This window comes from Bos indicus x Bos taurus, chromosome 16 (assembly GCF_003369695.1).
Source record: "Bos indicus x Bos taurus breed Angus x Brahman F1 hybrid chromosome 16, Bos_hybrid_MaternalHap_v2.0, whole genome shotgun sequence".
NCBI classification, from domain to species: Eukaryota; Metazoa; Chordata; class Mammalia; order Artiodactyla; family Bovidae; genus Bos; species Bos indicus x Bos taurus.
Window position 1 is genome coordinate 5590408 of NC_040091.1, and position 14114 is coordinate 5604521.

Consider the following 14114-nt stretch of genomic DNA (forward strand, 5'->3'; position numbering starts at 1 on the left):
TAACAAGGAAACACAAACTTTAAATGATACAATAGACCAGTTAGACCTAATTGATATCTATAGGACATTTCATCCCAAAACAATGAATTTCACCTTTTTCTCAAGCGCACATGGAACCTTCTCCAGGATAGATCACATCCTGGGCCATAAAGCTAGCCTTGGTAAATTCAAAAAATAGAAATCATTCCAAGCATCTTTTCTGACCACAATGCAGTAAGATTAGATCTCAATTACAGGAGAAAAACTATTAAAAATTCCAACATATGGAGGATGAACAACACCCTGCTGAATAACCAACAAATCACAGAAGAAATCAAAAAAGAAACCAAAATTTGCATAGAAACGAATGAAAATGAAAACACAACAACCCAAAACCTGTGGGACACAGTAAAAGCAGTCCTAAGGGGAAAGTTCATAGCAATACAGGCACACCTCAAGAAACAAGAAAAAAGTCAAATAAATAACCTAACTCTACACCTAAAGCAACTAGAAAAGGAAGAAATGAAGAACCCCAGGGTGAGTAGAAGGAAAGAAATCTTAAAAATTAGGGCAGAAATAAATGCAAAAGAAACAAAAGAGACCATAGCAAAAATCAACAAAGCCAAAAGCTGGTTCTTTGAAAGGATAAATAAAATTGATAAACCATTAGCCAGACTCATCAAGAAACAAAGGGAGAAAAATCAAATCAATAAAATTAGAAACGAAAATGGAGAGATCACAACAGACAACACAGAAATACAAAGGATCATAAGAGACTATTATCAACAATTATATGCCAATAAAATGGACAACGAGGAAGAAATGGACAAATTCTTAGAAAAGTACAACTTTCCAAAACTCGACCAGGAAGAAATAGAAAACCTTAACAGACCCATCACAAGCACGGAAATTGAAACTGTAATCAAAAATCTTCCAGCAAACAAAAGCCCAGGTCCAGACGGCTTCACAGCTGAATTCTACCAAAAATTTAGAGAAGAGCTAACACCTATCCTGCTCAAACTCTTCCAGAAAATTGCAGAGGAAGGTAAACTTCCAAACTCATTCTATGAGGCCACCATCACCCTAATACCAAAACCTGACAAAGATCCCACAAAAAAAGAAAACTACAGGCCAATATCACTGATGAATATAGATGCAAAAATCCTAAACAAAATTCTAGCAATCAGAATCCAACAACACATTAAAAAGATCATACACCATGACCAAGTGGGCTTTATCCCAGGGATGCAAGGATTCTTCAATATCCACAAATCAATCAATGTAATACAGCACATTAACAAATTGAAAAATAAAAACCATATGATTATCTCAATAGATGCAGAGAAAGCCTTTGACAAAATTCAACACCCATTTATGATAAAAACTCTCCAGAAAGCAGGAATAGAAGGAACATACCTCAACATAATAAAAGCTATATATGACAAACCCACAGCAAACATTATCCTCAATGGTGAAAAATTGAAAGCATTTCCTCTAAAGTCAGGAAGAAGACAAGGGTGCCCACTTTCACCATTACTATTCAACATAGTTTTGGAAGTTTTGGCCACAGCAATCAGAGCAGAAAAAGAAATAAAAGGAATCCAAATTGGAAAAGAAGAAGTAAAACTCTCACTATTTGCAGATGACATGATCCTCTACCTAGAAAACCCTAAAGACTCCACCAGAAAATTACTAGAACTAATCAATGATTATAGTAAATTTGCAGGATATAAAATCAACACACAGAAATCCCTTGCATTCCTATACACTAATAATGAGAAAACAGAAAGAGAAATTAAGGAAACAATTCCATTCACCATTGCCACGAAAAGAATAAAATACTTAGGAATATATCTACCTAAAGAAACTAAAGACCTATATATAGAAAACTATAAAACACTGGTGAAAGAAATCAAAGAGGACACTAATAGATGGAGAAATATACCATGTTCATGGATTGGAAGAATCAATATAGTGAAAATGAGTATACTACCCAAAGCAATTTATCGATTCAATGCAATCTCTATCAAGCTACCAACAGTATTCTTCACAGAGCTAGAACAAATAATTTCACAATTTGTATGGAAATACAAAAAACCTCGAATAGCCAAAGCGATCTTGAGAAAGAAAAATGGAACTGGAGGAATCAACCTACCTGACTTCAGGCTCTACTACAAAGCCACAGTTATCAAGACAGTATGGTACTGCCACAAAGACAGAAATATAGATCAATGGAACAAAATAGAAAGCCCAGAGATAAATCCACGCACATATGGACACCTTATCTTTGACAAAGGAGGCAAGAATATACAATGGATTAAAGACAATCTCTTTAACAAGTGGTGCTGGGAAATCTGGTTAACCACTTGTGAAAGAATGAAACTAGAACACTTTCTAACACCATATACAAAAATAAACTCAAAATGGATTAAAGATCTCAACGTAAGACCAGAAACTATAAAACTCCTAGAGGAGAACATAGGCAAAACACTCTCTGACATACATCACAGCAGGATCCTCTATGACCCACCTCCCAGAATATTGGAAATAAAAGCAAAAATAAACAAATGGGACCTAATTAAACTTAAAAGCTTCTGCACATCAAAGGAAACTATTAGCAAGGTGAAAAGACAGCCTTCAGAATGGGAGAAAATAATAGCAAATGAAGCAACTGACAAACAACTAATCTCAAAAATATACAAGCAACTCCTACAGCTCAACTCCAGAAAAATAAATGACCCAATCAAAAAATGGGCCAAAGAACTAAATAGACATTTCTCCAAAGAAGACATACAGATGGCTAACAAACACATGAAAAGATGCTCAACATCACTCATTATCAGAGAAATGCAAATCAAAACCACTATGAGGTTCCATTTCACGCCAGTCAGAATGGCTGTGATCCAAAAGTCTACAAGCAATAAATGCTGGAGAGGGTGTGGAGAAAAGGGAACCCTCTTACACTGTTGGTGGGAATGCAAACTAGTACAGCCACTATGGAGAACAGTGTGGAGATTCCTTAAAAAACTGGAAATAGAACTGCCTTATGATCCAGCAATCCCACTGCTGGGCATACACACTGAGGAAACCAGAAGGGAAAGAGACACGTGTACCCCAATGTTCATCGCAGCACTGTTTATAATAGCCAGGACATGGAAGCAACCTAGATGTCCATCAGCAGATGAATGGATAAGAAAGCAGTGGTACATATACACAATGGAGTATTACTCAGCCATTAAAAAGAATACATTTGAATCAGTTCTAATGAGGTGGATGAAACTGGAGCCTATTATACAGAGTGAAGTAAGCCAGAAGGAAAAACACCAATACAGTATACTAACGCATATATATGGAATTTAGAAAGATGGTAACGATAACCCTGTATACGAGACAGCAAAAGAGACACTGATGTATAGAAGAGGCTTATGGGCTCTGTGGGAGAGGGAGAGGGTGGGAAGATTTGGGAGAATGGCATTGAAACATGTGAAATGTCATGTATGAAACGAGATGCCAGTCCAGGTTCAATGCACGATGCTGGATGCTTGGGGCTGGTGCACTGGGACGACCCAGAGGGATGGTATGGGGAGGGAGGAGGGAGGAGGGTTCAGGATGGGGAACACATGAGAAATAAAGGAATAAAAAATTTAAAAAAGAAAAAAAAAAAAAAAGACGCTTACTCCTTGGAAGGAAAGTTATGACCAACCTAGGTAGCATATTCAAAAGCAGAGATATTACTTTGCCAACACAGGTTCGTCTAGTCAAGGCTATGGTTTTTCCTGTGGTCATGTATGGATGTGAGAGTTGGACTGTGAAGAAGGCTGAGCACTGAAGAATTGATGCTTTTGAACTGTGGTGTTGGAGAAGACTCTTGAGAGTCCCTTGGACTGCAAGGAATTCCAACCAGTCCATTCTAAAGGAGATCAGCCCTGGGATTTCTTTGGAGGGAATGATGCTAAAGCTGAAACTCCAGTACTTTGGCCACCTCATGGGAAGAGTTGACTCCTTGGAAAAGACTCTGATGCTGGGAGGGATTGGGAGCAAGAGGAGAAGGGGACAACAGAGGATGAGATGACTGGATGGCATCACTGACTCGATGGACATGAGTCTGAGTGAACTCTGGGAGTTGGTGATGGACAGGGAGGCCTGGCGTTCTGCAGTTCATGGGGTTGCAAAGAGTTGGACACGACTGAGTGACTGATCTGATCTGATCAGATATACATTTTATTTTAATACATAAATGATGTATAAATAGATAAGTTACTTGATGTATTTAGAAATCTAAAGGATCAAGTCTCATGACTTTGATGACAATTGATTAGTTTTAATGAATGATACTGAAAATAGATTTTGGTTTGCCTAGTGTCCTCCACTACACACTGAGGTGGAGAGCTCCACTTTCCCATTTGGCATATTATCACATTATTTTCAGATATCTCGAAGCCTTCTTCACATATATAACTTAACTTCGTCCCATGTGCATACAGCCTTTGTTCGTGTATTTCTCTCCTTTCTTTTGCAGAGCTAGATGAGTTAATTGTTCCATGGTGTATTTGAGGTGGTTGAGAACCTCCAATTTTTTCTATATGAAGTACAGAGATCAAAGAGTAAAGTACAAATATAATCTTTATTTTTTATATTTAAATTTATTTATTTTAATTAGAGGCTAATTACTTTACAATATTGTATTGGTTTTGCCATACATCAACATGAATCTGCCACGAGTGTACACGTGTTCCCAATCCTGAACCCCCCTCCCACCTCCCTCCCCAAAATATAATCTTTAAATTAAAAAAATTTTTTTGAAAATCTTTTAAATATAATCAAATATTACTTTGGGTTTTAAAATAAGAAAAAAAAAAAAAGAAAAGAATACTCAGAACAATTTACAGAATTTAAAAACTGACAGATATTTGAAACTTGCAAGCTATTTGTCTACATAAACATTATGCTGCTACTACTTGTTCAATATGCCCCTTCATCCTTTTTTAAATGAATTTTTTATTGAAATGTTGGATGTATAACAGTATGTTAGCTCCATATGGGCTACAAAATGATTTTACTTTTACATACATTATAAAATGACTAGCAGTATGTCTAGTAAAAATAGTTCCTAACAAATTTATTACAATATTATTGACCATATTTTGTATGCTGTATATTATATCCCCCTGGCCTCCTTATTACATAACTGGAGTTTGTACTCCAAAATCCCCGGTAACTACTTTGCCAACCCCCTCCTCCTTTCTTGCAAGAACCACTAATTTTCTGTATCTGTATGAGCCTGTTTTCCTTTTATTTTGTTTTGTTTTTAGATTCCACAAATAAGTGAAATCACATGGCATTTGTCTTTTTCTATCTGACCTATATCTCTTAGAGTAAATACATCCTAGACACATCCATGTTGTTGCAAATGGAAACGTTTCATACTTCATGGCTCGGTCATAGTTCATATCATGTGTATGTATAAAACACCTTCTTTATCTACTTATATATCAGTTGATTCTTTATGTGGCTTCCAAGTCTTGGTTATTGTGTGTAATGCTGCAGTGAACATTGGAGTGCATAATCTTTTTAGATTAGTGTTTTTGGTTCCTATGAATAAATATCCAGTAGTGGATTAACTGGATCATATGAGAGTCTTATTTTTAATTTTTAAAGGAAATTACACATTCTTTTCCATAGCAACTCTGCCAGTTTACAATCCCACCAACAGTGCACAAAGATTCCCTTTCCTCCACATCTGTGATAACACTTGATATTGTCCTTTTCATGGTAGCCATTATGACAGGTGTGAAGGGACATCACACTATGGTTGCAGTATGTTTTTCCTGGATACAGTAGTCTTGGCGGCAAGTTCTTTCCTTTCATTACTTTGTATATGTTGTGCCAATCCATTGTGACCTAAAAAATATTCTTCAGAAGCTGTTGATACTTGTTAGGGTCTCCTTGTAGGTAACTACTGCCTTTTCTCTTGAAGGAGAAGAGAGTAACAGAGGATGATATGGTTGGGTGACATCACCGTTTCAATGGACATGAACTTGGGCAAACTCAAGGAGATGGTGAGAGACAGGAAAGCCTGGCATGGGGTCGCAAAGAGTTGGACACGACTTGGCAACTGAACAATTTTCTTTTACTTAATTTTTTATTTTAATTGAGGGCTAATTATTTTACAATATTGTGGTGGCTTTTGCCATACATTGACATGAATCAGCCACAGGTATACCCCCATCCCGAACCCCCCTCCCACCTCCCTCCCTATTCCACCCCTCTGGGTTGTCCCAGTGCACCAGCTTTGAGTACCCTGTTTCATGCATCGAACTTGGACTGGTGATCTATTTCACAAATGGTAATATACATGTTTCAATGCTATTCTCTCAAATCATCCCCCCTTGCATTCTCCCACAGAGTCAAAAAGTCTGTTCTTTACATCTGTGTCTCTTTTGCTGTCTTGCGTATAGGGTCATCATGACCATCTTTCTAAATTCCATATATATGCATTAATATACTGTATTGGTGTTTTTCTTTCTGACTTATATCACTCTATAATGGGCTCCAGTTTCATACACCTCATTAGAACTGATTCCAATGCAATCTTTTTAATAGCTGTTATATTCCTGTTGTGCATATGTATCAGAACTTTCTTATCCATTCGTCTGCTGATGGACATCTAGGTTGGTTCCATGTCTTAGCTATTGTAAACAGTGTTACGATGAACACTGGGGTACATGTGTCTCTTTTAATTCTGTTTTCTTCAACGGGTATGCCTAGCAGTGGGATTGCTGGGTCATATGGCAGATCTGTTTTCAGTTTTTTTAAAGGAATCTCCACATTGTTACCCATAGTGGTTGTAGTAGTTTGCATTCCCACCAACAGTGTAAGAGGGTTCCCTTTTCTCCACACCTTCTCCTGCATTAGACTTTTAGATAGCAGGCATTCTGACTGGCAGGAGATGGTACCTCACTGTGGTTTTGATTTGCATTTCTCTGACAATGAGTGATGCTGAGCATTTTTCCATGTGTTTGTTAGCCATCTGTATGTCTTCTTTGGAGAAATTTCTGCTTAGTGCTTTGGCCCATTTTTGGATTGGGTCGTTTGTTTTTCTGGTATTGAGCTGCATGAGTTGTTTATATGATTTTGAGATTAGTTCTTTGTCAGTCGCTTTGTTTGCTATTATTTTCTCCCACTCTGAAGGCAGTCTTTTCACCTTGCTTAGAGTTTTCTTCATTGTGCAAAAGCTGTTAAGTTTAATTAGGTCTCATTTGTTTATTTTTGCTTTTATATCCATTACTCTGTGAGGTGAGTCATAGAGGATCTTGCTGTGATTTATGTCAAGAGTGTTTTGCCTATGTTTTCCTTGAAGAGTTTTATAGTTTCTGATCTTACGTTTAGATTTAAATCCATTTTGAGTTTACTTTTATGTATGGTGTTGGAAGGTGTTCTAGTTTCCTTATTTTACAGATGGTTGACTACTTTTCCCAGCACCATTTGTTAAAGAGATTGTGTTTACTCCATTGTATATTTTTGCTTCCTTTGTCAAAAGATAAGGTGTCCACAGGTTTATGGATTTATCTCTGGGATTTCTATTTTGTTCCATTGATCTGTATTTCTGGCTTTGTACCAGTACAATACTACCTTGATGACTGCAGCTTTGTAGTATAGTCTGAAGTCAGGCAGGTTGATTCCTCCAGTGCCATTCTTATTTCTCAAGATTGCTTTGGCTATTAGAGGTTTTTTGTATTTACATAAAATTGTGAAATTATTTGTTCTAGTTCTGTGAAAAAATGTCATTGCACTGAATCTATAGATTGCTTTGAGTAGTATATTCATTTTCAGTATATTGATTCTTCTGATCCATCAACACAGTATGTTTCTCCATCTTTTTGTGTCATTTTTGATTTCCTTCATCAGTGTTTTATAGCTTTCCATGTATAGGTCTTTTGTTTCTTTAGGTAGATTTATTCCTAAGTATTTTATTCATTTCATCACAGTGATGAATGTGATTCTTTCCATAAATTCTGTTTTCTCATTGTTAGTGAATAGGAATACAAGGGATTTCTGTGTATTAATTTTATATCCTGCAAACTTACTATATTCATTGATTAGCTCTAGTAATTTTCTCATGGTGTCTTTAGGGTTTTCTATGTAGAGAATCATGTCATCTGCAAACCATAAGAGTTTTACTTCTTCTTTTCCAATCTGGATTCCTTTATTTCCTTTTCTTCTCTGAGTGTTGTGGATAAAACTTCCAAAACTATGTTAAATAGTAGTGATGAGCATGAGCACCCTTGTCCTGTTCCTCACTTTAGGGGAAATGATGTCAATTTTTTGCCACTGAGGATAGTGTTTGCTGTGGGTTTATCATATATGGCTCTTATTATGTTGAGGTATGTTCCTTCTATGCCTTCCTTCTGTAGTTTATTATTATTATTATTATAAATGGATGTTGAGTTTTATTAAAGGCTTTCTCTGCATCTTTTGAGATAATCATATGGGTTTTTTCCCTTCAATTTGTTAATGTAGTGTATAACATTGATTGATTTGTAAATATTGAGGAATCCTTGCATCCTTGAGATAAAGCCCACTTGGTCATGATGTGTGATCTTTTTATTATGTTGTTGGATTCTGCTTGTTAGAATTTTGTTAAGGATTTTTGCATCTATGTTCATCAGTGATATTGGCCTTTAGTGTTCTTTTTCTGTGGCATCTTTGGTTTTGGAATTAGGGTGATGTTGGCCTCATAGAATGAGTTTGGGACTTTACCTTCCTCTGATACTTTCTGGAAGGGTTTGAGTAGGTAGGTGTTGAAAAGAAAAGTGAAAGTGAAGTTGTTCAGTCGTGTCCGACTCTTTGCGACCCCATGGACTGTAGCCTACCAGGCTTCTCCGTCTGTGGGATTTTCTAGACAAGAGTATTGGAGTGGGTTGCCGTTTCCTTCTCCAAGGGATCTTCCCTGCCCAGGGATTGAACGTGGGTCTACCACATTCAGGCAGATGCTTTACCCTCTGAGCCACCAGGGAAGGATAGGTGTTAGCTTGTCTCTAAATTTTTGATAAATTCACCTATGAAGCCATTTGGTTCTGGGCATTTGTTTGTTGGAAACTGATTCCAGTTTCTATTTCCATGCTTGTGATGGGCCTATTAAGATTTTCTCTTTCTCCCTGGTTCAGTTCAGGAAGGTTATACTTTTCTTGGAATTCGTCCATTTCTTCCAAGTTATCCATTTTATTGGTACATAGTTGCTGATAGTAGTCTCTTATGATCCTTTGTATTTTTGTGTTGTCTGTTGTGATTTCTCCATTTTCATTTCTAATTTTACTGATTTGATTCTTCCCCCTTTTTTTTCTTTATGAGTCTGGCTAATGGTTTGTCTATTTTATTTATCTTCTCAAAGAAGCAGCTTTTAGTTTTGTTGATTTTTGCTATAGTCTCCTTTGTTTCTCTTTCATTTATTTCTGCCCTAATTTTTATGATTTCCTTCCTTATACTAACCATGGGGTTCTTCTTTTTCTAGTTGTTATAGGTGTACATTTAGCTTATTTTATTTTTCTCTTGTTTCTTGAGATAAGCTTGTAAAGCTATGAACCTCCCTCTTAGCACTCTTTTTACTGATTCCCATATGTTTTCAGTTGTGTATTCACTTTCATTTGTTTCTATGCATATTTTGATTTCCTTTTTGATTTCTTCCATTATTTGTTGGTTATTAAGGATCGTGTTACTTAACCTCCATGTGCTTGTATTTTTAATAGTTTCTTTTTCCTACAGTTGACATCTAATCTTACCACACTGTGATCAGAAAATATCTTTGAAAGGATTTCAATTTTTTTTCTTTGTATTTCCAAGACTAGATTTGTAGCCCAGGATGTGATCTATCCTGGAGAATGGTCCTTGTGCACTTGAGAAAAAGGTGAAATGCACTGTTTGGGGGTGAAATGTCCTATAGATATCAATTAAGTCTGACTAGTCCATTGTATCATTTAAAGTTTGTGTTTCCTTGCTAATTTTCTCTTTGGTTGACATTTCCATATGTGTGAGTGGGGTATTAAAATCTCTCACTATTATTGTGTTACTGTTCATTTCTCCTTTCATACTTGTTAGAATTTGCCATATGTATTGAGCTGCTCCTATGTTGGGTGCATATATATTTATAATTGTTATATCATCTTTTTGGATTGATCCTTTGATCATTAGGTAGTGTCTTTCTTTGTCCCTTTTCATGGCCTTTATTTCAAAGTCTATTTTATCTGATAAGAGTATTGGACTCCTGCTTTCTTTTGGTCTCCATTTGCATGAAATATCTTTTTCCAGCCCTTCACTTTCAGTCTGTATGTGTCCCCTGTTTTGAGGTGGGTCTCTTTTAGACAACATATATAGGGGTCTTGTTTTTGTATCCATTCAGCCAGTCTTTGTCTTTTGGTTGGGGCATTCAACCCACTTACATTTAAGGTAATTTTTTTTTTTAACAATTAAAATGTGTGTTTTTATTTCATATATATTACACTCAATAAACATTTCTTTTTTTTTTCTTCACATACTTTCCATTCATACTTTATTATTTTTTTTCTTTAATAGAAAATTATTTAATTAGTATACATGTGTTCCCCATCCTGAACCCTCCTCCCTCCTCCCTCCCCACACCATCCCTCTGGGTCGTCCCAGTGCACCAGCCCCAAGCATCCAGCATCGTGCATTGAACCTGGACTGGCATCTCGTTTCATACATGACGTTTCACATGTTTCAATACCATTCTCCCAAATCTTCCCACCCTCTCCCTCTCCCACAGAGTCCATAAGACTGTTCTATACATCAGTGTCTCTTTTGCTGTCTCGTATACAGGGTTATCGTTACCATCTTTCTAAATTCCATAAATATGCGTTAGTATACTGTATTGGTGTTTTTCCTTCTGGCTTACTTCACTCTGTATAATAGGCTCCAGTTTCATCCACCTCATTAGAACTGATTCAAATGTATTCTTTTTAATGGCTGAGTAATACTCCATTGTGTATATGTACCACTGCTTTCTCATCCATTCATCTGCTGATGGACATCTAGGTTGCTTCCATGTCCTGGCTATTATAAACAGTGCTGCGATGAACATTGGGGTACACGTGTCTCTTTCCCTTCTGGTTTCCTCAGTGTGTATGCCCAGCAGTGGGATTGCTGGATCATAAGGCAGTTCTATTTCCAGTTTTTTAAGGAATCTCCACACTGTTCTCCATAGTGGCTGTACTAGTTTGCATTCCCACCAACAGTGTATGATCCCATTGTCATTTACTTTGGAACAACATTATTATTATTTTTTCTATTAAATGATAATGTGTCCTGGTATGGACCTCTTCAGGTTCATCTCTCTTTGGGACTGTCTGACTTCTAGACCTGAATGTCTCTTCCCTTCCCCAGGTTAGAAAAGTTTAACTATTATTTCTTTGAATAAGCCTGTCTCTCTCTATTTTATAACCCCATAATGAGAATGGCACTGATGTTGTCCCAGATGTATGTTAACCTGTCCTCATTTTTTAATCGTTTCTTCTTTTTCTTATGCTATTTGGGAAGTTTCCTCTACCCTGTCTCCCAGATCTCTGATCCATTTTTCTGAATACTCTAATCTACTATTGACTTTCTCTAGTGTATTTTTTATTTCAGCTGTTGTATCCTTCAGCACTGCTTAGTCCTCTTTATATTTTCTTATTCTTAAAATTCTGTTTTTATCCATTCTTCTCTCTAGTCTACTGAACATCTTTATGGTCATTACCTTGAATGCTTTATTCGGTAGATTGCTTATCTTAACTTTGTTTAGTGATTTTCTGAGATTTTGTCTTATTCCTTCATTTGGAATGTATTTCTCTGTCTCCTGATTTTACCTAACTCTGTGTTTATTTCTAAGAGTTAGGTGTATTCCTGATCTTAGAGAAGTGGTTTTATGCAGAAGCCTATGGGGCCCAACAAAATGGTCCCCTCTGTAGGATCTGTGCAGCAGATCTAGATGATATAGGGGTGCCCTTCTGTTGTGTCAATGCCAACTACTCCGGGTGCACTGGTAGGCAAGGATCCCACCTCCTCCCCAGGTGGCTGACAGACTGTGCCTCATGTGGTGGCTGCCAGCCCACTTATAGGCAGGATGAAGTGTTGATGGAACTGGCTTCAGGGCCTAAAAGTACTTGAGCTGGTGATATCACACCCAAGAGCAGGGTGAGATTCAGTGTAGCAGCTGTGGAGCCCAGTGGAGTCTGGGATTGGTGCTGTCATGCCGGTGAGTTGTTAAGCCTCTGGTGCTAGTAAGCTATGTATATGTGTGTTAGGGAGAACTCTAAAGTGATACTTGTCTCTCATGATGGCTGGCACCAGTATCTATGATCCCAATTGTCTCCTATCTCTCTAGAAGTTTCCCAAAGATAAGCAAATTAGTCTAACCCAAGCTTCTTTCCCATTGATACCTCTTCACTGGGACACACAGCATGTGAGATTTTGTATGCCTTTAAAGATCAGAAGCTCTATTTCCTAAAGCCCTCTGGCTTTCTTGTGCACAAGTTACTCTGGACTTCTAAGTCAGAATTTCTGGGGGCTTATTTTTCAGGACCATGACTCCTAGGTTGGGCAGCCCAGTTGTCCTTTTTGATCATTAGGAATAAAATTTGCATAAACATAAAATTTACCTGTTATTTGCACAGTAGCCCAAGGAGTTTGCGTTTCACAACAGAAGTGAAAGAGTGTTCATCAGTTCATAAACTGAAACTGTGATTTATTGTTTTAAGATAAATTGGAAAAAAAAAAAAAGATAAATTGGAAGAGACAGAGAGGACTTCATCTTACTGATCCATACAAAGATTGTGTGCATGCTCAGTCACTTAGTCATGTCCAACTCTTTGTGACCCAGTAAACTCTAGCCCACCAGGTTCCTCTCTCCATGAAATTTCCCAGGCAAGAACACTGGAGTGGGTTGCCACCCTCCTCCCAAGGGGATCTTCCCCATCCAGGGATCCAACCTGTGTCTTCTATATCTCTTGCATTTCAAGAGGTTTAGTTACCCTTGAGCCACTATGGAAGGATACAAAGTTTAGAGTATTAATCTTCTTTAAAGAATATTTTAAACAAACTTATGCTTGCACTACTTACCAGTGCAATGTGGGATTGACTGCCATCTCCCATCCTTGCACACAATTTCTTCTGCATCTTGAATTAAATAATTTTCTTTACATAGAATTGATATTTTTCTCCATCCTGATATTTCACTGTAGTTGTCATATCTCGAGCATTGGCTGGGCATGGTTGTATTTGTGCTTCTGAAAATATTAAAATTAGATTTCTTGATTAAAAAGCATAAGTTTAAATATTAAAGGAAATTTTTTCAATAAACAGAAAGCTCTAATGATATATCATAAATGATCAAATAATAATGATACTCTGTAATTATACTGTTAAGCTTGTTTAGCACTTCAGTATATCACATTTGGTTCATAGTCTTGTGGTCTTTCTTGTAGTTTCTTCCTTTTATTCTTCCTGTGCTCAATCTTGCATGATTTATCTAAAATGGATTTTATTTTTTTCTAACCTTTAGGATGCCCTAATTGAATTGCTCACTCAGTTATAGGTACTGAGGTAAAGCTGTTATCAGGGTCTTCTTCTTTTTTTTTTTTTTTTTAGCAGATATTCATGATCAGATTTATTGGAATTGGATTGAAGCCCACACAAATTTTTGTACCATGGGAGTTGATTAGCCAGACGATAAACTACATTTAGTTATGCTATGCTATGCGAAGTCAAAAAGTCGTGTCCGACTCTGTGTGACCCCATAGACGGTAGCCTACCAGGCTCCCCCATCCCTGGGATTCTCCAGGCAAGAACACTGGAGTGGGTTGCCATTTCCTTCTCCAGTGCATGAAAGTGAAAAGTCAAAGTGAAGTCGCTTAGTCATGTCCGACTCTTAGTGACCCCATGGACTGCAGCCTCCCAGGCTCCTCCATCCATGGGATTTTCCAGGCAAGAGTACTGGAGTGGGGTGCCATTGCCTTCTCCGACATTTGGTTAATAACCTATTAATTTGATGCTGATTCTTGAACAAGGTAAGAGTTAGATAGGTTCACTGGGATATAGAGTGTATTGTTTACAGGTCAGTACTCTCCTGGAGGTACAATTCACTA

The 14114-nt window shown here is 37.2% G+C and overlaps 1 protein-coding gene across 6 annotated transcripts in view; it reads right to left on the reverse strand.

The window, feature by feature from the left end:
- Positions 1 to 14114, reverse strand: part of LOC113906369 (complement factor H-like) — a 75941-nt gene that overhangs the window by 25777 nt on the left and 36050 nt on the right. For all 6 annotated transcript variants that reach the window (XR_003514853.1, XR_003514857.1, XR_003514852.1 and 3 more), the window contains one exon: positions 13090 to 13256. Coding sequence is in view for 1 of the 6 variants with exons in the window: in XM_027564395.1 (XP_027420196.1) it covers positions 13090 to 13256 (167 nt within the window). In the remaining 5 variants the exon portion in view is untranslated. The remainder of the gene's footprint in view (positions 1 to 13089; positions 13257 to 14114) is intronic.